Raw genomic sequence first — 27,166 nt, forward strand, 5'->3', positions numbered from 1 at the left:
CAGGGCTGCTCTCGATCCTTTCTTCCCCCAGCCTGTATTGATACTGGGGGTTACCCCAACCCAGGTGCAGGACCTTGCACTTGGCCTTGTTGAGGTTCACACAGGCCCACCTCTCTAGCCTGTCCAGGTCTCTCTGGATGACATCCCTTCCTTCTGGTGTGTCAACTGCACCACTCAGCTTGGTATCATCCGCAAACTTGCTGAGGGTGCACTCGATCTCGCTGTCTAAGTCATTGATGAAGATGTTAAAGAGCACCGGTCCCAGTACAGACCCCTGAGGGACACCACTCATCACTGATCTCCATCCGGACATCGAGCCATTGTCATGAGGACAGAACCAGTCTCTTTACAGTGGTGTCCAGCGACAGGACAAGGGGCAATGGGTACAAACTGAAACATAAGAGGTTTCAGTTGAACATGATGAAAAAATTCTTTACTCTGAGGGTGACAGAGCACTGGAACAGGCTGCCCAGGGGGGTTGTGGAGTCTCCTTCTCTGGAGATATTCAAAGCCCACCTGGATGAAGTCCTGTGTAACATGCTCTAGGTGAACCTGCTTTAGCAGGGGGGTTGGACTGGATGATCTCCCAAGGTCCCTTCCAACCCTTGTGATTCTGTGATTCTGTAAACCAGAAACAGAGTGGCCTGAAAGACAGGGCACGCTCACAAAATAAAGATATTTCTTGTCACTAAAAAGTTCAATCTGATTTAAGAAACACAAGTGAGAAACTCCATTTAGGCAAGTACATGCCTTTCTGAGTACTTTTACACTAAATCAATACAAGGTGCAGCCCAAGATGCAGCATCATGTGCTGCTCTAAACTTGAAGGACGATGAGGTGAGCCTATACGGGTTAGCTGGCGTACAAGAGTAACAACTTCATTTCTGGTGATACACAGTAATTTAAGTGTAGTTATGAAAGCAAAGTTACCCAGCTTACTCTTTGTTCCTTGGTTTCTCCCCAAAACATGAATTAAGGGGCATGCAAACCCCTAACTGAGGGACATATATGGTCTCATCAGAGCTTCTAGATATTCCGCATCATTTAGTATCACAATTCTAGACTGGAGCTTCAGTTCACTTCGACACATGTCCCACTCTTCATCAAGCACTGGGCAAGGGGGCAAGTCAGATGCCTGAGAAATACAGAAGTGGTTGTCATTAACATACAGGTAATACTGTAGGTATGTGTGGTCTCTCTCAATACTTCTATTTCCTCATCCGTCCACAAAAAAACCCTAACTTTGCCTTTCAGACAGACAGGATACATTTTGTAGAGAAAGATTTAAATGTATTTGTGTGACAAAGAGAAAAGATAGCTTCACAACCAAAAAGTAAAAAGGAGTTATTTAGAAGAAAAAAGATGCACTTCCCATAAGAAAAAAAAATTCAGATGCTGCCATAGTTAGATATTCAAGTATAATTACCTAAAGGTTTTAATTACAAGTGTTTAACACTTACACAGACCTGTTTGTTAAGAGAAATGAAAAAGAAAAAAAATACAAATATCCCTTTGCTGTATTCTTCAGCATTATAATGCTATTCATAGCACCAGAAAATTTGTTTTCATAGACAAAAGATATTAATCTATTTATGAGGTTGCCTCATTTGATGAGTAGCTCCTGCGGCCAATCCTTTCCTAGTTTTAAGAGAAATGTCTTCTCGTAATAGTTATTTCAAAGAAAACTAGCATGTGCAGGCTGGAAAATGCCAGTGAATTTAAAAAATACAAGAACCCAGGCCTCAGAGGCAAGCTTCTGTGAATGCATTTCAAGATCTGGCCTGATACCAGCTCAAAGAAGTTCTACAATTTATCAGATCTTCTGTTTAGATTTTGGTGAGCGCTGTCTGTGCCTAATGCACCAAGATTTTTTTTTTTTATTTTTTTTTTTTATACTGCAGAGAGTTCAAAAATATAAAATAGTGATTCCAGTAAGAGATGACACTGATGTTCTTTCAAACTGAATTTTAATAGAGATAAGGTTTAAGAACATGCATGCAGACCTAAACAAGTCCTGGAAATGTTGCAGTACTGTGTGCATTTCCTGGCATTTTAAATTATTCATTTGTATTAAAACTGCTCTTTAATTAACCTACATTTTTCCTGAACTCTTCCAAAGACTAAGGAAATGGTATAGAAAAAAACCTGTCTCAATGAGGCATTTACCAGACAGGGCTTAAATCCAAATCATTACACCCAAGAATGTAAAATCTCAAGTTCAAATCTATACTGGGACTAAGAAAAAGAAGGTATGAAGTTGGCATGCGAACTGGTTTTCTGTTTAGTAGCTTGACTATAGTGCACACATGCAATCATTCTACTATTTGCAAAGGATGAAGCTAAGCATTGTTAACTTCGCTTTCAACCTACTATTTTTTGCTTTTAGATAGCCAGTTGTTATTATGCGCTAAAATATCTGTTCTACCTGAAACAAACAAAACCCCTGCCTCTTACATGATAGTTTGGTAATCTTATCCAAGATTTGCGTTTGTTTGGTTAAACTATAAAGCTTCAGGAACATTTAAGATTACAGAGCTTAAACAGTAAGATATGCGGTATCCAGTTATCTACTATATGTTAATGCTCACAGACAATTCTGAGCTTCAAACAGAACTGTTAAAGAAAATGAAAGAACATTATCATAACTAAGCTGCTATTGAAATAACACTGCTTGTATCGATGAATCTGTTTTTAAAGGTCTACCATACCATCCTATTCTATGAATTACTATCAAATGTGGCTAAAAAGTCACAGGCCTTAAGTAGATTCAACAAGATCCAAAATTAATACCATGTACTGGAATCCCTACTTTTCTTTCATCTCTTATATATTTATCCAGTATCTTTGTTCTTAAATTGAAGTGTATGTATATGCATGTATATAGTCATGTCCACACGTGCATGGTGCATCCAGTCAAACTCTGAACGTTTCTAAGTGAACTCTGCTTCTTACCATGAGCTACATTCCTTCCTGTAAATGACATAACAGGGTATGTGGTAGAATTACAACACAGTCATCATATTATATTCTTTAAGAGAGATGTCCCCAAAGTGTGGCGGTAAGAAGTTCCCTCCATTACACAGAATATTTTGCTTGTGCCACATTTTCTGAAGACTTTCACATGGCCTTCTCTGTTATTTGTTCACTCATACCAAACCCAGAAACTAATAGTTTTACAAAACTGCTAAAAACGTGTATTTCATTTCTTCAACCCTGCCCTCTGTCCCTAAACACAAGTAGTAACTGTTTGGACGGAAAAATAATGCCTAGAGTGGCATTTTGTGAAAAGGTCCCCAAGCTCTGCATTTACAGACACCCCAGTATACGAGCTAGGGGCTCTCCTCATCTTTACTGACAGTTTCCACATATGAAAATGTCAGAACTGAAATTGCACAAGACTTCAGTACTGCATGAAGCGCATTAGTGCCGAACCTGAAGAATATATAGTTGGTGTCAAAAATGGGAAGAGCATGACAACACAATCAAGTCACTTCAATGCATCAGCATGCTGATTATTAGTCTCATTGCTCAGACAAGGCCACTGGAAGAAACCAATTACCACTTTTTATTTTAGACCTAGAAGCCTTTTGAGAAACTATAGGCTGCAAACCAGCTGGCACTGCATCACTAAAGGACGTTAAGTAAGAACCCATAAATAACCTTCCACAGACCACTGTGAGAAGTGCATTGTAAACATAAATAAAATTAAGCACTTTTATGTAAGACAGAATGCTGGTACAGCAGTCTAGAAAGTTATGTACATATGGACATCACAGGACTTACACTGTCAGCAACTGGCACCAACCACAAGCCAGTGGATATCACTGGCAAGGCTCTGCCCCTTATTACAGTAAGCAAAAGAATAACAGTAACAAACTTAGGGAAGGTTCTCTTTCCTGAGGAACCTTTATCCATTGCAGCACTCCAGTTTTGTGAGTGGGCCCACCATCTCTCTATAATCCCCAAGAGGCCACAGCTCTGCTGAGGCACATGGACTTCTAATTCCCCATTTGTATCCTCTGCCATATGGAGGTGTCAGGCTGCTTTCACAGGGAAACTGCAAAAGCCTCTGGCATTATGCTATTTCCCACACTTCTCTCTGAGCCTCACGCTTTCAGTTCTCTTCAGCTTATGGTCACTCTGCCCTGGTATCTGTAGTTTAAAACACTCCTCACTGGGTTAGCAAGCCTGTTGGCAAAGATGCTCTTGCCCCGCTTTGTCAGATGGAGCTTATGCCTGCCTCACAGTACCCAATCACTTAAAAGAGGACCCTGTGGTTGCAAAAGTCAAACCCCTGCTTGTGACAACAGCTATGCAGCCAAGTGTTGACTCACTGGAGATGTCCTCTCCTACGTGAACCTCTCTCCTTCACTGCTGGGATCAAGGAAAACACCACCTGGGCCTCCCAATGCCATGTAGCCACTCTTGATATATTCATGGTCACCTATTTCAGTAACATTAGAACCAACACAGGTAAGTGAGAAAAGGCAGTGTTCTGAATCTGGACAAACCCTAGCAGTCTCTCCACAACCTCCTGGACCTCAACCCAAGGGAAGCAACAAAACTTGAAGAGGGAATGCAGCAGGAGACAGCGTCCAGTGATGATGCGCATTTTTCTTTTGGTGCAGACACTTGATTCAGGCTCAGCTGACTCCGACACCTCCCCAGACTGAGCTTGTTCTTGCTCACCCATTTCCAGGGCACTAAATCTGTTCTCTAGCTCCAGTTTCTGTTAGAAGTCACAAGTTTCCAGCCTCCCTCCTCACAGGAGTCTTTATCCTTATCCTCTAACTGCTTGAAACATAGTCTCTCAACTGTCCCTCCTTCATTGCACTGTGGGATTTGGGCTCTGTCTTCACTATGTTTGATGGTATGCAGCCTGCTCATCTCCTGCAGCTCCTTCATCTCAGTACCTCAAAGAAAAAACATCTCCCACAGGTGAGGCCTACTATATTCAGTCCATGTTATAAAATTAAATGTCAAACTTCTTTAGGACTTCTAACGAGCTTTAAATCTGTTGTACCATAAAATCCTCAGCATTATCAGATATACCAGGCAGCCAGGGGAACTTGCAGAAGTACTGTCTAAAGAACTTCAGCATACACACTGTGGAACGATACTACAGCTTCCTCAGATACTGGTAGGACAAAAAATTGTTCATAAAAAGATTAAATAAAAATATGTCACAGAAAGACATGAAGTCATCCACCTACATTCATTTAAGAGGTTATTACCTTCTTATCAGACACTATCACAGCTGAATGCAACTATGTTCAGCAGAATGATGTGAAAAGGATTACAGAAAGCATTTGTCAGAGCAGATAGTCAGAAGAGTGACTGAGCTCGCCTTTAAGTGAAGAACCCATAGATTTTCAACACAGCTTATGAAGAGACAAAAAAAATCCGATAGCAACATTAACTACAGTTCAGTGTGTCCACTCTAGATCTGTTTTCTGTTGCAAGTCACATTAAAATAGGTTATCTTTCCATTTTTATCCAATTAAAAAAACCACTGTACCTCACAGTAAAATCATAGGAGCAAGAGGCCAGTAATGTTGCATGGAATGGTGAAAACTGCAAGAAAACAGAACAGAACAACTTTTAAAGTAACAACATTGTGAACATATACAGACTTACTGTAAGTAGAAAGTTACCAAAGTTTAACTATTTAAACTGTCTTAGTAGGTACCACATCATGGTGCAACAGAACAGGCTACATCAAGAAATTTCCCCACCACGCTTCTAATTATAGGGAATGCTCTATGGGATCCTGGTTTAGTTTAATTTCATTACAGCAGTGCCAAACGACCCTGCTGTAAAGTTAAGAAGTTTTAGGACTGTCATATAAAGTCATTAAATTTTGCTTTTGGCTGACAAGCTGAGTATCATCTCATTATATAAAGTGAGTTTCAGTACAGCTATGTGACCAGTTTATTACTTTCAGGAAGGGAAAATTTATGCCATACTGCCTAAAACGTAAGATATTTTACAGCCGTCATTTCAATGTCCTAAAATTTTGAAATTATTTACAGAAATGGGAAAATTGGAGATAAGTTGAAAAACCGAAGGCACTGTAAATTCACCTCAATTTCCCCCTCTCCTGCAGGGCATTTTACAGGACACACTCTTCTACAGGTCTGCAGGACAGAACCGGAGCAATAAGGATGCAGTTAGGTGAAAATTGTTCACCTCGGCTCCAGCTTTTTGGCACCCCTCAGTTTCCAACTATTTTAAGGTCTGTATTTCTCAAGAGGAAATACAGAAGTCATTGACATAATTTCAGTTTGAAATGCAGGTCCCGCACATCATGGCTCACAGGCAAGATTCTTCCTGCAAGACTTCCAATATTATTCACAGTTGCTACAAAGTCAAAAGTTAAGCTATTGCCACAACTGCTCAAGTTACCAAGAGAGCAGTGTATGTTGAATTGAGGGGTGCGCATGCTTGAACTTTAACCTCCCTGGATTTCCTACAATTTTTTGGGAGTGTAGCAGAGTGCTACACATAAAAGTTGAAAGAATTTGCATAATGTCTTTCTGCTACAAAGCCAAGAGAGTATTTTAAAGTTCTGTTCCACTTCACTGTAAGTTACTACAATTTTATCATCTGAACAGTTGTATATAGACAGAAGAGACCAACATATCATCCAGTCTGACCTCCAGTATTTCACAGATCATTCATCCAAGTATCTTTTTAGGTAAACTGAAAAACTATAACTATATTTCAGTATAAGAGATTGAAGCCAGCTAAGAATATGAGACAGCCAAATGCACCAATGTCAAAATCTCCTGAAAAGGGTTCCAGACAACCTCGTACCCTGTACTGCAGTGAAAGACCACAAGAAATCTGCAGGAATCCTAACAGTATCGTATTGGGTAGAATTCCTTGCCAGTCTCAGATCTGACAGTCAACATGACCCTGAACAAGTGAACAGAATACAAAAGACAGACAACTGAAAAGTGTGATTTCATGGTTGGTTTAAGCTAATTTAAGAGTGCACTGCTGCCAAGACTCATGGCCTTCCCTTTCCTTTCCACTTCAGGCTGTGTGCTCCTGCCTCCCTCCTTTGTGTCAGGGCTTGCAATTGTGCGGTTGAGCAACAAATTGAGACAGCTTAGTGATCCAGACAGAAACTAGTCACTTTTAGGGACAGGATTTTCAGTCAGAGCAATCAGCTGAGCCAGCCTGCTGCACAGCTTTATAATTGCTAGTGTCAGCACAATGTAGGAGAAGGGACATTGGTAGGGACAGCTGCCTCTATTTAGGTAGCATCCTGGTCTCTCTCTCCATTTAGTGTGACTGGTGAGTTACACCACACAAGTGTAGATATGCTGCACCATCTTTAAATGCTGGCCCACATTCTCATATGTTATGTCCGCAGGGACCATGTTTATCTTGAAATGGAAGTTATAAAAGCCTGCTAAGACGGAACAGAAGTCATGTACTCTCACATACCTCTCCTTTGCATATGTATGCATATACAGCCGCCCCACCGTCTCCTTAAAGCCACTTAGGGAACTGATCTCAGAGGTTGGTACAAATAAAGTTCTACTGCTGACCAACTCTTAATAATCATTTCAAGGCATTTTAAGAAAACAGGGAGCATGATGGGCCACAAAATGGAAACTCAGATGAAACGGTATAAAAATATAAAAGATACCCTACCTGGTCAGGCCAGCAGTCTTTGAGCCCAGTGCTCTATGTCTACATGGCATCTTCTGTATTTTAGTTTGTACCAATCACCTCTGGTCACTAGATGCCACTGAGAAGAGTCAGGCTTTGATTTCTCTATTTCCCCCCAATCATTGGGGGTTGGACTAGATGACCTCTAGGGGTCCCTTCCAACCCAAAACATTCCCTGATTCTATGATTCATACACAGTGACAAGACCCTCCCTAAGCCTTCTCTTCTCTACACTAAACAAATCCCAGCTCTCTCAGCCTCTCCTGGTAGGATGGAGGCTCCAGTCTCTTAACTTTCTTTGTGACCCTTTGCTGGATTTACTCCAGTATGTGCATGTCTCCCTTGTATTGGGAAGCCCAGAACTGGACCCAGCAGTCCACATGTGGTCTCACTGGTGTGATGAGTAGTAGGGAAGGATCACTTCCTTCAACCTGCTGGCAACGCTCTCTTACTCTTCTAGCATCTGCTTATGGACCAGCTGCTATCTGTGAACCTGATGACACTGCCTGCCTATGCAACCTCTTGTGCAGAGAGCTAATTCAAGAAGTCTACCATCTGATGTGTAAAAGAAGTACTTCCATCTGTTTGTAAACTCATCTACTGGTTTCATCAAGTGTCCTTTAGTTCCATTATCACAGGTTATGGTGAATAACAATTCTGCATTCACTTTCTCCATTTTATCACAAAGACAATGTACTATGAATCCATTAGTGGCAGAGCTGTTTTTAAGAGATCCCACTAACTGTCAGAGAGTAAGAATATGATGGTCTGTATTGATTGATGCTGTATTGTTTCATCTGTCTTAATGGCTGTCAAATTGGAGTTGCAAAATGATCTTGTTTAAAAAAAAAAAACAAGAAAAAACCAAACTCAAACACCGCTGCTAAGCGCTCTTCTGCTATGAAGAACATTTCACAGAGCCAGATCAGAGCATGGTCACACAGGAATTAAATTAGAAAAAAAGACTGGACAGCCACCACCAGTGGGGATACCAGGCAAGGGTAGCTGGGACAAGGAGGAGCAGGAGCTTCTTAGCTTGTCTGGCCACAAACAGGATTTGTGATATGGAACCACTCCCTGAGTCATACCCTTTTCTGACAAATTGCAACCTAGGCACCGTAACTTTTAAAGATGTTAGAAACACATCAAAAATACCAAGGGCATGTGAAGCAAAATACTGACCCAGGATGATTTTCTTCTGCCAGTTCAGACTTCCTAGAAAATATTAATAAACATACCTGTTCCTGAAAGGCTTTAAAAGGATCAGGTATTATCTGACTAATATAAGAAAAAAAATAAGTGCTGACTAATATGAAAAAGATCTCATCGTGCATCTAGAAGAAATTCCTATCGGTGGGTGATCTAGTAGTATACAGATCCAGTACAGCCATCTGTAGCCTTTCACGCATCAAGTTTCAAAATCCCTTTGAATGTATTAACATCTTCTTTGTATATGCAAACATACATATTCACAACAAGTTCTATACCTTGCCTTATGTGAATATTATCCCTTTGTATGGAAAGAAAAAGTCAGAGCACCATTTAAAAATGAATAAGGGAAGGTATTTTCTCTATCTCAAGTTTCCCATATAACTTGGCTGAAGTAAACCTCCCAACCCTCTCTCAAGCTCTGAACACTCCTCATGGAAATATAGTGACTTTGAAGATGTCATTTACTTTGAAATCCCAGCAATCTAGCATGGGAAAACATTTTGATGTTTAGCAAACTGAAGGTTTCCAAGAACAGTCATTGTAGCATCTAAAATCTTCAACACCTGTTGTTTTTTTCCTAGTTATTAGACAATATAAAATATTACTGCTTTCCAGAAAAAATTGTGTAACAATTCAGTGGTGGTCAATGGGGAATAAACTACAACTTACTTTTACTCTTCTGATAGCATAGGTGTGACCAAGCAAGATGAACACTGGTTGCCGGATGTTCCGCAGATCCCAGCCTTTCAAGCTACAGTCAACTGCACCCGTCACCAGCAAGTTCTGATGATTTGATAAAACAAAGATAATATCCGGACAATTTAATTATTAAGTTGCAGTGATGCATATGCTGGCTACAAAAGTTAGATAAATCAAACAATACAGATGAATAAATCATAAATTGGGTCTCCAGTATTTAAATTAAAGAGAACAGAGAAATTCAAACTGTTTCTCCACTATGGAGTATTCTGTCCTCTATACACAAGAATAAGAAAAATCTCTGAACTACTTGGGCTGTCTATCTGTGGGAACAATGGTCTTCTTAAGATGTAGTAGCAAATGAGAGCAACAAAGCAACTAGACATGTTTTTATAAAGAGAAGATACATTAATGTTGCAGTAAACCCCCCACTATTCAATGAAAGTGATTCAATTAGGAAAATAGGTGAATGAACAGGTTTATACCTCATCATATTTGCACCAGTCACAGCTCAAGATCTCAGCCTGGTGGGCCGGTATCACAAATTTGACGCCTGGGGCTTTCACATCCCAAACTCTTAAAGTCTGGTCACCTGAAATAAAGAGAAATCGACTCAACATTGTTGAACCAGTTATGGGATACAGATAATCCACTAGTACTTAGCAGTCAACTGTTTCTTAGCTGAATGAAATACAAACTATTCTATGAGGACACTCATGCCAAATAAAGCAAGCCCATTATACACACAGAGGTCAGATTGATGCACAAAAGGAATCAGAACTTGCTATTGCTCTTTCATTAGGGAAAAAAAAAAAACCAAACCATCACTTCGTTTTATTACTAACACTTTCATTATTTTTTAAACTCTGATTTGATTAAAAGGAGATGTGGTAAACACTTAAATAACATTTAATTAAAGTAGTAGCTTCAGGTCCACATAAAAATTGACTTAGAAGACCAGAATCATGAAAAAACTTTCTCTGCAAGCCAGCTGAGAAAAAGTATCTATACGCATGCTTTTGGCATGCAGAAAAGTGAACAGTATTTAAAATGCAACTTATCTCCAGGTTCTTTCAATGAAAGGAAAATTTAAGACGCATTACCTGTATTCATCATGTGCAAAAACTGCAGTTATTCTCATTTATTGAAACATTGGGAGATAAAGTCATTCTGCTGTAACTGTTAAATGTATTAAAAGCAACGTCTGCTTTAACCTCGGAGCACACACCTGCACATGTGCGCATATACGCACACACGCAGAGGTCTTCAGAGAGCAATGAAGGGGGTCCAGCTTAACTTAAGAGCTGTGAATCTCACCTGAGCCTCTCTCTTTACCTCCAGCAATAAATTGTCTTCTACTCCTAAAGATCTGTAGCATTTCTGTATACCCTTCTTACAAATTCAGTTCCTGATGGCTTACAAAGACATGGAAAACTGCATCAGCTGACAAGACAACCATGCTTTTCTATTTTTTTAATCGTGATTCTCTCATTAACCCTGAATATTTAGCTTTGTATCAGCAAAAATGGATTCTCCAGCTCATTTGTTTACAGAGAGAGAAAATGAATTAAAATTCATGATTATGCCTGCATTCATTCAAGAGGCAAATGAAATCTTTAGAAGCTGTATCCAAACACCCGTGATTTCTACAGAAAGCATGTATCAATACCACCTAAATTAAAAAACCACTGTTTTACCTTGCTACTAAACAAATTACTAATGCTTCTTTACCAGAAACACTTGTGAAAATCCTCAAATTGGTTATCATCAATAATTACGATTTTTATGCTGTTTAGATACAAGCATTTTGATGGTTTTAGTGCCCAGTTGGTCACTGGCCTTAAAATATACAGCTGGGCACACAAAATCACAGCTCTCTTCAAGAAACTGGCTACAGTTCAAACAAAACCATCCCTAGAGCCACAACAACAATATTCCCATTGCACAAACTACCAGGCCCTGTAGACTTTGCAAAAAGACATAAAACGCCTGGGAAGCTTGAGTACAAAAATGAAGCTAGAGAGCGCTTGGTTCCACTACATGACACGAGACTGGCCTTATGATTGGGGTACTACACACATCACGGGAAGCTTTGCTCTTATGGTTGGGTTGGCTTTTCCTCAGACTCCATGACTGTGAGAGATAATGTACTCTTGGTGATAAATTCCCTACCTGTAAGGTGGGAACAACACATGATTTCTCACTGTTTTCACTGCCCTTGCCTATTTTAATACCATCAAGAGCAAGATTGCTGCTCGGTATATGTATGGCACTCCTGACAATGACACCCTGCAGTCAGCTGAAGCTCCAGACATCACTACAGTGCTTATAAAAAGAGGGCAACATATGGAAAGGAAGAAACATGACCAGCAGGGTCTTGGCAAAAAAAGGTAGCATGCCCATCCACCCACCATTAGTCTTGCTAATCTGCTTGTCTGCAGAGGACAGATTTCAGTTTGAGTCTCAAGTCTTTCAGAGATATTATAATGGACTTCTTAAAAAGCTTTTATTTTAATTTCATCAGATAGCATAGATTTGAAGGGGAAACATATTTCACTGTAGACAGGATCATTTTTCCCAAGGAAATAAATATATAAATCCAGGTGGACTAGAATGAACTGTTACAGAGATGGGCCACAGTAGCATTATGAGGGCCAAAAACATTTGGAAAAGTAAGTTACTCAGCCAATAACAATTTTGACACTAAATATACAATTGCCCCAATTATTTCTTTTTTAATAGAAAATGCTGATGCACGAGAAAAAGTTATTTTCCCTTTTTTTTTTATTTCTTTGAAAATGCTAGACTTAGCTGTTATTAATTCTGCTGGCACTATTTGTGAAATGTTTTCAATGGAGTAACATAACATGCAAGTGAACCTTTCTGTGAATAGAACAGACTGAATTAAAGCCAAAGGCAAATCCAATTTTTCCATTTAAGCTGTAAGCAGAAGAATCAGATTAATTAAAAAAAAGCTGATAAAAAGTGTAATCCTCCACATTACACGTTTTAATAAACTTCTAGTTTTTTACCTCAAACATCTTTCCATGACCCCCAAAAATATGATTTTTTTTACATTTCATTTCAACAAAAATTGCTGTTAAAGATTTTGGAATTTCCACATTTCCATGATTCCTTCAAATCTGCATTAAAAAGGACGCATTTCCTCCATATGGTAAAGCAGAAGTAGGATGATAATAATAATACAAAGGACAAGTAAAGCACACCTAGTACGATCATATTCACTAACAGCCACTTCCAGTTGGCATCCCAAAGTAAGCAACCACAAAAGTGGCCAAGATTTCCCCCATAAAATATTTCTATTTTTGTAAGAAGCAATTTCTCTATGGCAACAGATTTTTGCTGGTCTGTTAGATAATTATGATTCCAGATTTGTTTGTATATTGTACTTGCTTTCTTTCATTTTAATGAATATTTGTGAAATCTTGGACGAATCAATAGAACTACACAATATATACTCATCTATTCAAAATTTTTGAAAGAGATGCTAATCTACAAGTACATCATCGCCATACACTGGATAAAGACTGCTAATGTGAATGACAATGTATGACAGTGAAAAGATACAGTTTATTTAAGATTTAAATTTCATGTAGGTTTTATACTGGCTTTTTACTCACAGATGTATTTTACCCAAATCCATAAATCATAATCTTCTAAGTCCTGTGACAACAACCAGCTAAGCAATCATTGCCAGCCAGTGCAAAGGTACAACATTAACTACCAAAAATAGCTAGGTGTTTGGGAGATTAGTAAAAATCCAAGAAACCTTAAACGCTATCTGAAGGCAAAAAGGATTCTAACCAGGACAGAGACAATGTTTTTCAAGAACCAAAGTACTGTTAGCTTAAAGTTTTACTTAAAAAAAAAATGAATCTGATTTCTTTTTTTAAGTTCTAAAGCAAGAAATCTGATCTTTTGACACTGTTCTCTCATCAAGAGAAGTAAAAACCCAAACAATAAATCGTTAATTTACTGTAGGAAAAGGATTTAGCAGAAGAGACACAAGTACTGGCATATAAGGTGTAACATCAAAGAAATCTTGATTAGAGTAAGTACTTCTGCAGTGCCATTAGATGATCAAAAGTTAACATTACTTGCTTACTTGTGTATTTTTTAAATACTAAACCAGATTAAATTATTTAGCCAGAATAAAATAGAAAATCTGTGAGAGAATAAAGAGCAGAATGCAAAACTCATGACTCTCAAACCCAATCTTTTTAGGTGTGTTAAAATGATCATGCTGTCCATTTCCATCATAAATAGTATAAGCAAACCTAGAACAGGATTAATAAAGCTCATGAGACTCAAAAGAAAGAGACAGTGACACAAAGAGCAGCTTTACTTAAGTCAACCAACAGGACTCTACCAAATGCATGAAATCTATTTCCATGTAGCACAACGTAGATATCAAGTAAACATAATTGCCACTAGAAAAGTATGTTCTAATTGGCAATTTTTCAGTCTGATACGAAAAAGTATCTGTTGTAAAGCTAAAAATCAGGAGAACTTTAAGTTATTTCACAGAAGATCTCAACAGAGCCTTTTTCTGAAGAGTAAATTGTTTAAAAAAAAAAAAAGTTAGTGAAAACTTTTATTTCAGTGTTTTCCAAAATGATTAAACATAAGTCTTGTGACAAAATTTCTATTTCCAAATTGACCTAACTTAGAACTTATTATTAAACCATTCTTCAGCAAATGGCAATATTCACTGATACTTAACTCTAACCCAAATGACCCAGAACGTATTAATTCACTATAAAAACTATTACTACATTTTTCTTTGCAACACTAAACAACTATTTCACAATATGAGATTCTAATATAAAATATTATAACCTGAAAGTGCTTTATATTCTAGCATGTGCTGCATACAATACTTTACTATGGTTAGCATGTACTATAAATTGAGGGCCAAACTCATTTCCTGAGAAATACTTCAGCTTGCACATTAGAGGTCGATTTAGTAAAGCTTACTGAGCACAAGACTCCAATGAATTCAATACTGTGCTGGTCTGTCTTGAAGCAACAGATTGCAAATGAAAAACACTTGCCTCACTTCACTACATAGATTTGACACAACAAAGTAAGCAAGTAAATTATATTTTAATAGCTTCTAGCATAAACAGCAGCTTAGCTAAACTGCAACAAGACACAGTAACTGTAGTCAGCTTGCTCTCTAGATGCTTGATTTGTACAAGGTACCATGCAGTAAATTGAAACCTCTTATTCTTTTATGCCTCGAGGATTTGGATTCCAAAAATGTCATAGTTTTGCAAAGTCTTGAACCTTGTTCTTTCTGGCATTTCTTCTAGTACATTCAACAAGCAAATAACCAGGAAAGAACTCACAAGAAGCAAAGAATGAACCCACACCCCATAGAAACTAATGGAATATAAATCTCTAGTAAAGTGTTATGGAACTTGTAAAAAACCACTGTCATAGCAGAACTGAAGATTATTTCCTTCGGGCTTTTAAGAACCTGAGCAAACACAAAAATCTTTGGAATTACTTGTCTGTAAGCCCCACTCCCCAACAGCTCCTTGGTTTTCCCTGTGCTACTTCTGAAGCGGAAAGCTGAAGTCAAAGACCTGACAACCCCAAACTTGGTCCAGGAACTTACACATGGAAAACACCTCTTTATTGAGGAGCTGCACTCAAGGGTATTCCTTTCCAACTAATTCAGTAACCATCCTCTTAGCAGATGTACACCTTCCCCAGCTCATTACTTCATGCAAAATAATTTGTTCATTTTTAGTTTTCTTTCATAATTTGGATCCCAAACACAGAAAGGTGTGCCAAGACTACATGCTAGCCCGATTTATGAAACTACAGCTTGACAAACCCTTAACTAGACACATTTGTCACTAAAAGCCCAGTAGGCAAGAAGACAAACATTTTAAAAGGCAACTCACTATGTCAGGGCTGGCAATAAAGCAGAATACAAGAGAAACAATGTTTTTTAATTTTAACCTTAAAGTCTAGCACTGAATGTAAGGGCTTACAAAGAGCAGAGGCTGGATTTACAAGATCATTTGTAAACCAGCAAAGCTACAGTTCCCCAACACTCTTGTCAACATGAAAATTTCTCAGAAATTATCACACCTTGTTGTGGTATAAGAAAATTTTTTGCCCTGGGCTTTCAGTCTGAAAAATAAGTCTTTGAGCAATGAATACAACTAATTGATCTAAATATTGATGAATACATACATTATCTTCCAGATTTAAGAAACACTTCTTTCCCTTATTCATTACTTGTTTAAGATGTTATGAAAATTATGTATCTGCTCTGATCAGTAAACTTAAGGAGTGCAGTAATGCTTTGAAAAATCAATGCAGCATTAAAACTGAGGTTCCAGTAGCCAAGATAAAAGCTAGCAGTCATTCTAAATATGGGCTTTGTTGAATCCAAAACATTCATATTTGCATTTGCCAGGGTCATATCTGTATCGAAGAATACTACAGTTAGGCAGATAAGGGTAAAATGGTACTCATTAATTACTTCCCACTGTTAAATTTAAAGGGCAATAAAACCAGTTGATACTATAAAGGATGCTTTCTTTTATAAACCACAGGAGCAAGTAAGGCCTATTGCTCTGCAGTTATGGAGAATCATTTAGTAGAACTGATTTACGTTTGAATATATACTAATGTTGTATGCATTTGGCACTTTCTTTATGTGCTTCTCACCAGTTTGCTCTCTGGGTTATAAAAGAGAGACCTCTAGGCAAATGATACAATGAGTCATTAAACCCTTTTAGCCCTGAAGATGCTGTTAAACATTTATGTCACTTCTTTAATGACATTTTCCACATCACTGTTTTTTCAGTGTAAGGCAGACATTTACCAGGGCTCTGGTTTGGTGCCACACGTACACCTGAATATCCTACTTATCTTATCAGCTCAGAAATTGTTACTGACATCACAACAGCAGTTATTTATATATACAGAATTAACAGTTTGTTCTATTACTAATAACTACCAATTTCAAACAAAACAATATAAGCCATTTACTTGTTTTTTGAGAGTACAAATGATTGTACATGAAGACAACAGTATTGTAAAGTACCTCACACATCCCTGTAAATGTTAAATGGAAGTGTGTTAGATGCTGAATAAAAGCTAATTTAACTGAAACGTCAGACATATTTATCTTCTGTAATTCAATTGTATGTTATTGTCCACTGCAACAAACTTAGTTTTCCTGTATGTATTCAGATCAGAGACTTAATGAAGCAAAATAATCACACCTAGTATCAAATTCTCTTTCAAATGCTTTATATTGCAGTCTTAAGTTTCTCATTTTCTTCACCCGTATTCTTTTTCTAGTCTCATAATAGTTTGATAAAAAGTCATATTCCAAAAGCAAAGATTTAACCTTATTAGATTCAGGCAAAAGTTGTTGAGGCACATAATGGTCCTTCTGAGCAGCTGTTTTACTGTGGCTTGCAGTTGCATTTGGTTTTCTGTTTTCAGTGTTCACAAACTATTAGTTAAGTGGAAATTAAACTTCTGCTGGCATCTATTTGGATTCTAATAAAGGCGGAAAAAGGGCAGGGGTGAGGCATGCAAAAGGTTCCTAAACCTCCCTTCCCTCTTGCTTACTTTCTTAAAAAAAAAAAATTTAAAAAAAAATTAAAAAGTACATTGCTTTACTTAAATTTAGTTAAATCAGAAGCATTTCAAGACCAACATTTTTTCCAATCTGTGGTTAACAACATACCTAACTTATTTTTACTAACACATGCAAAATTGAAGATGTTGCAATGTAAAACAGTTAATTTCTGGTCTGAAGTCCTCAGACTTTATATCATTAAGTACATGGTTGTGAGTAGGTATGTGTGAGGTAGGATGAGAGAAAGGGGATGGGAGGGGCAAGAGAGAGAAAGAACACATGCTACAATCCTGAAGTAGCGCAGCCTCCTTCAAAAAGGGAATGCTGCAACACCCTTCAACAGCACCCTTCAAAAAGCTATTGTTTTAAAAACTTCAAAAAACAAGGGACATGAAAGAAGTACAAAGTTTCCCTCCAGACACATTTTCAGTTACCAATTTTCAAAACAATGTTGCAAAAGAAGAGACCGCAAAACTTCAGGTCAACCCTTCCAGGGAGTGTATCAAAGAAGGGAACAGCTGTAGATTTGACACAGTACTAACTTGTTCAGATTGCAATTCTTCTCCAGCTCCAACTTCAGCTCAATAGAAGATCAGTCATCAGTGAAATTAAGCTTTCTGTCCCATAATTTTCTGCCATCTTTATAAAGTGTGTGGATCATAGCAAGTTTCAAATGAGGAGGTCCAGCCCCCTGAGCAGTTCCACTTGACTTTCATCACATACCATGACTGACGAAGTAGAATGCCATTAAACACTGAACAGTGAAGTAAACTCTCTGAACAAAAACTGATATGCCTTTTCTTACAATAAGGAAATGGCATTTATACCCAGAGGAAGAGGGTCATGAGTACTTCTACTCAGACCTGATGACCAAAGAAAAAACTCTCAATATGTATTTTCTGTAGTGAAATAATCTAACCAAACCACAGGAAAATTCCAACGTAAACTAAAACCAAAAGCAAACACAGAAACCTTTTCCACATCAACATGTCACGATTTCTATGCAAGATCTTTGAGGTTATTTCATTTAGAAGCACACCAGACTTTTTATTTTGGAAACCGTAAGAAAGTTCACCATCATTTTGAAGATTTCATTTTCTCTTACTTAATGATTTTACACCTAGCATTATATTATCAGATTTTCATTTCACACCTGAGTAGTACTTACAGAAGAAAAATATTATTTCTTTTGTATGTGTTGGTTTTCTTATAAAATACTATGGAGTCATCAATTGGTGAAAACTGACTGCAATTAGCTTCAGGCTCCAGCAGTATATGTTTGTCCCTTTCAAGAGCTAAAGTAAAATTCACAAAAGAATAGGAACTCTTTAGTGTTTTAGTCAAAAATTCCAACAACTGCACCGACTGAACCATTCAAAGAACAGATCAATTGTATATTGCTGTGCTGAATTTAAGTACCACCGTATACAGCATCTAGCAATCAATGTTTCCCAAAATTGTTCAAGTGCCAATGTATTAGCAGAGAGTTTGGCTTCATAGCCTAGAGAGTCACATTTGAAATAACTAGCTGGATCAGTAAAGTCCTTTTGTTCATCTAGAAGGTCACCGATTTTGTATGAGTAAGACTACCATGGAGGGCAGGCCTCTGAGCAGGTCTTTAAAGACATCGTAACACCCCCTAGAATTTGCAAAAAACGCAAAGCACTGTTTTCTCCGCTTACCTTCGACCAAATGGTACTTAGCTAGTATTCTGTAGTATATAGCTGCATTTCATTAGAACTGTGCATACAGAGCTCAATCCTGTAAGTTTATGTACATTCTATGAGATAGGTACCTCACTAAGTGTTACCTCAATGAATCTTCAGATAAGTTGGAAATATCTGCGCATCAGCATCTGGCTTCCAAGCACTACTACGTTAGAACAAATACATGTAACTTGTTAGTTATTCTAGTTCAACTCTGCAAGCAGAGTCAGATGGAAATAGCCAGACTGAAATTTTATGAAAGCCATGTGCACTTTCATCAAACTTCCCACGGAACAGGGAAGACCAGCATCTGTGTGTACTCCCTGTCTCTCTTTTAACTTCAGTAACAGGAAAACATATTTATACTTCCTTACCCTCTTGATATAAGATCTAAACAATTTCTATTTAAATCAGTACAGAAGTCCAACAGACTTGAAATCAGAGTAATTTAAGCCACTGGAGTTAATCTACCAATATTTGTATGAAGGCAGTGTCTTACTGCCCCTCTATTTCCCAAACAAACTCCATGGCCCACAGCACCCCTTGCCCAGTTAGTCAGCAGGTATGCTCCAGGTCTCACTCCAGAGCTCTGCTTGTGCCTCTGGAGCAGGAGCAGCATTTGGAAAACACTGCCACCTCACCATACAGTCTCTTTTGCCTCTAGGCACATCCAACTCAATTATGATTGTATTGACCAGCAATTGACCAGACTCATAGCACTGGCCAAAGCAGAAAACTAATGATTACCTTTCCCAAAGAACAGGCACAGAGATCTCCAGCAGCATTTAAAACAGTTCAATGGGAACTGACTATGTTTCTCTCAGAGCTAACAGGCTACTGACATTTGAGATAATTTGAACAAAAATGTAAGCCAGAAGACAAAATACAGCATATAACATGATTTAGTGATCAATAACAACAGTGAGGTGAATGGAAGAGCGCTACATAAAGTAAGAGAAAAAATTGCCACAAGGTCAGTGAAGTGACTGCTAGAAAACTGCTGATCCCTGTTCAAATGGCCAAGAGGATTATTTACAGATTGTAACAGAACCTACAAATCCAGCTGCAACAATGAGTTTCTTTCCTTCTTCCATTCTTATGTATGACACACACTACCATCTGCTGGACAAAGTGCTGAATTAATCCAATAACATACACGGGTTTTTTTGTTGTGAGAACCCCTTTAACATCATGTTTACCTGAAGCAGATGCAAAACAACCTGGGATGTGTGGAGACCATATAGTGCTGTAAATGACCCCTTCGTGGCCTTTAAAAGTGCATAATGACTTCCCCACAGCTGGATCCCACTGAATAAAGTAAAAAGAAAACTGTTGAGGTATACAGTCAATAAGAAATGAAAGGGTTTCATACACAAAAAAACTTCATACATACAGAAAGGACTAAATGAACTTCTTTTTATTGTGTATCATGAAAAGCATTTACATACTTAAACTGATATCAACTGAGGGATAAAGCAACATCTCAGTTAAAACAGAATTTCAGCCTCAGTGTAAAAATAAAGGGGGGAAAATGAATCAATGCTGTTTCTTAACACAAAGAACTATCAGATCCGAAACAAATCACATTTTTCGCCTTCAGCAGAAAACCAACATACCAGCTTGGCTGTTTGATCCCATGAACCAGACACCACTAGCTGCTCTCCTCTAGTCTGGCTCCAGTCAACACTATATGCCTATAAATGATATAACAGCCTAGTTTAGAAAGAGGATTAGAACACAAGTTTGAGACCCTAGTTAGTCAAAATTTCATGAAATAGACTTTAAGATTGTATCATAACCAGCTAAAAAACCACACCAGTCAAGCACCACAAAGGTGCCAACAATGCCATTTACCTGAACAAAAATTATATTTAACACCTCATCTGGCATTAAAGGGTACATATAAGGCTTAGAAAGTATCCAAAAAAAGTAAAGATGGGACAAAATTGGGGGGAGGGGAAGTTGTAACAAAATCCAGAGAAACCCACCATCACTAGAAGTTTCTACCACTGTAAAAAGCCATAATTCAGACTGATTTCTTTTCTCTGATCCAATTTTATCCAAGTATATACAGTTTCTAATTGCTAGCAATGTAAATGCTGTCTCTTTTCTCTGACTTTGAGGTTTAGCTAACAATAAATGCTTTATGATATCTAATTCTCATAAGAAATATATGCCATAAAATATTCCTGATTTTCATCTTTTCCAAGTTCTGTGACATTTTTTTTTACCATTCATATCCTCAAATAAACAAAATTAAAAACTAAACTAATCATTTCAGCTATTAAAAAATTGCTTTTCACTGTGTAGTTGAAATAAGGTCCCTTTGCTCTGACAGTTTATTCTAACATTGGTCCCTGCCTTGACAGAGGATACCTTAACTCCATCCTTCACTGCTGATTTTTCAGTTCTGCTAACTCAGTGAAAACAAACATAGTTCTTCAAATCACTTCAAATCTTAAAGCCTCAAGAACATGTAGAACTTCCATCTTCAGATGTACCGTATCTTCACCTACACGATGGAAGGTGCATTCTGTCCTGTCTAGTTTTACCTCACACCAAAACGGCTCAATAAGCTGCAGTGGGATATGAACCATTTCAATGCTAAGGTGGATAAATATTAGCTGAACCAGTTTATTTGCTTCACCTTCTGACCCAGTCAGACCTTCCATGACACTTCTCAGAAACATGGCCACTACCTACCAGTAGTAGGTGATACTGCCCTCAACAGTCAGGCCACTAAGCACTGAGGATCTATACTCCAGCTGAGACAATCTGGTTCTAGCACAGCACCAGACCTAATCTGCAAGTCAACATACTAGATGCTATGTTTGTCTTGGATAGATGACAGCAACCCTGTTTTGAAGGTGAAAATATTTGGACCTGTGTCACCAGAAAAAAAAAGCAGAGAAGCTGGACTGGAAGAGAATCCAGCAAAAGCCAAAGTCTTCTACGGAAAGTTTCCTGTATGAGAAAGGAGACTGAGGTACCATTTAACTACTTCTGAGCATTTTCCTTCCTAAGAAATACTTCAATCTATGCTAGATCCTGCTTAAATTAACTGGTTTTCATCTATTTGCTTATTTCCCATAAGTGGAAGGCAACCACTGCCCACGGAAAAACAAAGCGCATCACCTGCAATTTTCCTTTTTTATTTTTACAAGGTCCTGCTTTGCATCTACTGAAAAGCATATTGCTCTAGCACCGATTTGTGATAGCTCCCTTCCTTGGGGATCTTATAATCCAAATGTACCAGACACTCAGACAGTACTTGACGAAAGCCAGATAACAAACTGAGAGCTAATTCTTTTGTTTGTTTTTCCAAACCAGGCCTTTACCTCTTGGCTCTTCTACTTTTGCTAGCTGGCTACTAGTACTCCAGCTCATTAAGACACTCTCCCTTTCAAACTGACTCCTCCTATTAAAATAATAACAAAGGAGACACACAAGTGCCTGCTCATATTTTAAGAATGGAAGATATCACAGTTCTCCAAAGTGGCTCCTGAGCTCCTCACAAACATTAGCCTCTCTCCTTCCCCCTGAATCTGTGCGATGGCCTGTGTTCAACTCCTATGCTGTTGCTGTTGGGAAATACCCAATGTGTACCCAACTACATAGTACGCCTCTTTCACAAAACAGTGCTATGAAGTCAGCTCAGTTGAAGCGTTTGGCTCTCATATTCATGTCCAAGATTTTCCAGAAAGAAGTAAGTCTCTGCGAAATACGCACCTGTGTCACACACTTCACCTAGCTGCACCTATTTGGGATGCATCAGATCTACTGCACAGATAAGGCAAAGCACACATATGGCTTTCAGCTCACTTGCAAGCTATCAGCACACAGATCTATGGAACACATGTTGCGACACGGATCTGTGTACATATGGCAGACATGTCTGGGACTGCCCAGCACTCTTCAGCTGCATCGAAGGCAATGGGACCTGGGTAAATTCTCCTTCGGGCAAGAATTACAAACAGAACAGACAACAGGCTGAGAAAAAGCAAGAGTTATTTTCCACTTGGCACTTCACAGGTCCAGGTAAAGGGAAGAGAATGAAAAGAAGAAGGTGTGGAGAACCAAGTAAGGTTCACTTTTATTCTTTCCTTTCCATGCTATCATCAAACACAAATCTACAGACACTTCAACAGAAGCTGTGTTGAGCAACTGGGAAAGACTAGTAACACAGCATAAAAGCTGTTAATATTTTATCTTCAATCATAAAATACATTAATACTAGTTTATGCCTAAACAGCAGCAAGAAATGCCTCAGGCAAGATGAAAAGATGATGAGAGAGAGATGTAAAAACATAAAAAATAGTTCAAAATAGATGTTCAGGCTCACTTTACAAGACAAATTTAATTCAAGCATTCTATTGTCTCACATTCCAGTGAGACTTCATCAAAACCAAAGTAAAGTAAACTAGTTTATTCATGAGATTCAGCAGTTGGTTAGTGCTGGAATAAAACTCATTGTCCTTTGATAATAAAGATGCGCTTTTAAATTAAAAATGCACAATCTTTTTGAGGAGGGACAATGATCTTATGTAGAAAACAAGAAACAGATCCCTATCAGTCTTGCATTAGAAATATTACAAAATGCAGTCACAAAACTGTCATTAGAAATGTCAGACAGGGATTAAGGATTATGAAGGTAGTCAATCATTTTAAAGAGCACTGTCTGCCAGTGTTTACCACAAACTATTAGGTGTATTTCCTCTGAGATCTAACCTCTTAACACATGCTTATAAAGAATCAGTACAACCCTTCTGTATCTCACAATAAACACTCTGCCCATGTTTTTTCTAACTCATGGTTGAATGCATCCACCTCCCCATGTTACCTGCTAAACTAAGACTTGGACACAGAAATGTTTACTTCACAAACAACAGATGGTGTAGCAGAACCAAAATAAACTTATGGACAGAATTTCAATGAGAAAACGACAGAGAAAAAAAAAATTGGTATTATGCTTTGCCTACATCTTTCTGTTACTATCATCAGCCTTTGAACGCTGTCATAAAATACTGATCACAACTACAAACTCATCTCTCAAAATTCTTTATTTACATAGTATCTGTATTAAACCAAAGTAGCAAAATTACAAAGCAGTAAGGTACAGAAGATGGGACTGTCATGTAACTGCAGTCACTCAGCTTTTAGCTTTGTGCTTCATATCTGAAAGATCTTGAGGTCTCTGTGACTACAAAACTGGATTTCCTCCATCATTTTTTATTGACTACATATCTGCTAGGTTATTTTATTCAGATTTATGTCATTTAGATAAAGCATCAGTAATCCAGGCTAAAACTGATTGCATCTAAAGTTCAAAGACTTGACAGAAGTGAGTGCAGAGTTAGAAAGAAAGCATGAAAAAAAAAAAAGGGGGGGGGGGGGGGACAAAAAAGATACTAAAGCATAAATGTCCTTAAAAATATGCAAATACATTTATGAACATGAATATAACATTCTTTTCTACCCATGTTACACTGCATAAAGGAACTGAGATTTTAAGAAAATCAAATGCAACAGTACCAAATCAAGGCTAAAAAAATACATGTTACCCCAATATTTGACTACTGTTATTTGCAAAGTATCATACAGATGCCAGGATGGAAAAGGATAAGCAGTTTGTGGGTACAACAAAAATCCTAAGGATCTGCATAATATGTATCACTCTATATCCTCAAGGATAACACTGCTATATACAACAGCTGTCCGATTTAGACCTATCCAATAATGCTCTTTACAATCACAGAATGACTGAAGTACTTTCATGCAACACAATGAATACTCAGCCTATAAGAAACCACAAATGCTATTTCTGAATATATTAGATTTATGTAATTAAGCAGTATCTACTACAGTGTATGAATGCACATACAAATATGTACAATAAGTAATTCACTTTATATTCAAAAAAAATCTTAAGTTATAAATTCATACTATGGATCCAAACAAAGTTAAAAAATAGACAACAATCCCCACTTTTGATTGTAAGTCCACAAATAAATCTTTTAATAATTCAAACATTAGGTAGGCTGTTAAATTTTTCAAGTTTGCCTGGTTTACCTCCTGAGTGTGCTCTTTATAGACTTGCAGTGGACCTTTGGTTTTAGCTGTATCCCAGATTTGCAGAGATCCATCTCCACTAGAAGTGATCAACACATGTTCATTATTCTCACTCCAGGTCACATCAAACAGGCCGTCATTCCAGTCAAAACTAAATCAGAACAGTGAAGATATTTGTCCATGAGAAAGCATGACATAGAAGTCTGGACTAGTTACATGCAAAGATCGTATTTCTTTAAATCACCCTCTTTACCATTCTAAGCACTATTTTTATATATTTGAGTTTCCAGTAAGTCTCCTTACAAGTAACTTACTTGTTATAACATAAACTTTTATAACTCTATGCCAGAATTTGTTGATTAAGTTAAACCATAAATGAGCCAAGGACCTTCCACACACAAAGAATGAAACCTGATTTCAGTCTTAAACTTGCCAGGCAAACAGAGACAGAGTACTCCATGTCTCAGTCTGGTCTCAGTCTGATCTACAGTTTCTCCAGGATGTTGCTACAGAGGTAGAAGCCCTTTGCGTGTAACAACTACGGTAAACAAAGAAATAAAACTGTTTGTGTTGGGAGAGCTCTATTCAATTCATAACACCATTAGGACCATGACTCAATGAAAAACCAACAGAAAGACAGTCATGAACATATTAAAGATCTCTACGCTCCCTTAAAATGGCCTTCAACACACCAACAATTCATCATACGGCATCTGATACCACGTATTAGTTGCTCTGCAACAACTGTCACTGACAGTGCTGTTATCTGATGGTAAATATCAATTTATTAACCCCCTTTTCACTGAAGGTTCAGCTAAGCTCAGGTTAAACTTCATGGTACCCTGCAGTAATGACAAGGGAAAGGGACGCCGCACACAGAGCATTTTGATAGAGAAAATGACACTGCTTATAGCTAAGGAACTTACAGGAGTCTCTACCACAAAGTAAGTTGAGTCACTGGAAACACAGAAATGAACAGTACTAAACCAGAGCACTTAGCAGAACTGACAGTGTGTTAAACAGCTTCAAAGAGTCTTGCTTTATAATTATCAATTAAAACCAGTTTATCTGAATCTGATTAACTATTTGTTAAGCATTTCTATTTCAGCCCTCTTAATCTAAACAACTGCTGTTTCAAAACTTTCTTTAAAAAAATTTTAGGTCAATGATGGTCAAGTATTAAACCCCCTCCTTCCTAACCTTTATTTTCCTCCCATTCAGAACACAAATCAAACTCCTGTCAAACCCTTAGAATACTGGATCTCCTAGGAAGGACCTCCATGACTTTATGCAGCTTGCTGCTTTATTTTCAGTGTAAGTCAATCAAAAGGGCATAAATTTAGGTGGCAATGCACTGTTCCTAAAAAACTAAAACTTTTAATTTCAAGCTAGGGCAGAGAGGCTGTTTTTAATTTGCATTGCCAGTTTTCCATAAAATGCTTTAGACTATGGAAAAGGTGCAGTCCAGATTACTTCCTATAACAAAATCTATACAACATAAACCTATCATTTGTATGTAAAAGCAAATACATTCATTTTTACATAAACACGAAGAAATGTATTCAGTAGATACTATAGCAAGGATATGATACTTTTTATCACTAACAAACCCACAAAATATTTGGATTGTGTCTTGTACTCACAGGTACACAAGTTTTTCTCTTGCAAAACAAAACATAAACCTCTGTTACCTCCTGAGCAGAACAATCCCAGCTTCATTTTGTTCCAGCACTGCCAGAGTTCCACAGCCTAAACCAGGAAAATAAAATATCATGACTAGATTCCCTCCATGCCAAAGGAAACTGCTGTGGTTCTGAGGTAGCTCCAGCGTACAAATACAAAGGGCATCTGAATTTTAAGAGGCCAAACAATTAGTTGCATAAATAAACATCTTCTTGTCTCATGTTCTCTAAAACAGTAATTCATTTACATTGGATTGGTTTTGTGGTGGGTTTTTTTTTTTTTTTTTGGTTTGTTTTTTTTTTTCACTCCAGTATACCTGTAGGTGAGGTTGGAAAAGAAACAACTTTGTTATAAAGCATGGAAGTGTGTTTGTTTTCCCTGTGAGCCTCACATGACTGACAGACCAGCACAGGGTTCCTTTTTATCTTTTTGATAACACAGCAGATACAAGACTTTGCTTCCTCCTTGAACCTACCAA

At 37.8% G+C, this 27,166-nt stretch overlaps 1 protein-coding gene across 4 annotated transcripts in view; it reads right to left on the minus strand.

Moving 5' to 3' along the window:
* The window catches only part of PEX7 (peroxisomal biogenesis factor 7), a 46,009-nt gene extending 19,211 nt beyond the window's left edge, over positions 1-26,798 (minus strand). For 2 of the 4 annotated variants that reach the window (XM_035899807.1, XM_009644266.2), the window contains exons 1-7: positions 26,697-26,798; positions 25,006-25,156; positions 20,553-20,630; positions 20,136-20,244; positions 10,080-10,186; positions 9,565-9,678; positions 5,519-5,574 (exon numbers count right to left, since the gene is read on the minus strand). In XM_035899807.1, coding sequence (XP_035755700.1) covers positions 5,519-5,574; positions 9,565-9,678; positions 10,080-10,186; positions 20,136-20,244; positions 20,553-20,630; positions 25,006-25,156; positions 26,697-26,779 — 698 coding nt within the window. In that variant the 5' untranslated portion in view covers positions 26,780-26,798. Of the gene's footprint in view, positions 1-625; positions 1,136-5,518; positions 5,575-9,564; positions 9,679-10,079; positions 10,187-20,135; positions 20,245-20,552; positions 20,631-25,005; positions 25,157-26,696 lie in introns of those variants that run through there. The other 2 variants (XM_035899806.1, XM_035899805.1) reach the window with 2 other exon arrangements.
* Positions 26,799-27,166: the final 368 nt, after the last annotated feature.

Source organism: Egretta garzetta, unplaced genomic scaffold (genome assembly GCF_000687185.1).
Source record: "Egretta garzetta isolate BGI_Z169 unplaced genomic scaffold, ASM68718v1 scaffold397, whole genome shotgun sequence".
Classification (NCBI taxonomy): domain Eukaryota; kingdom Metazoa; phylum Chordata; class Aves; order Pelecaniformes; family Ardeidae; genus Egretta; species Egretta garzetta.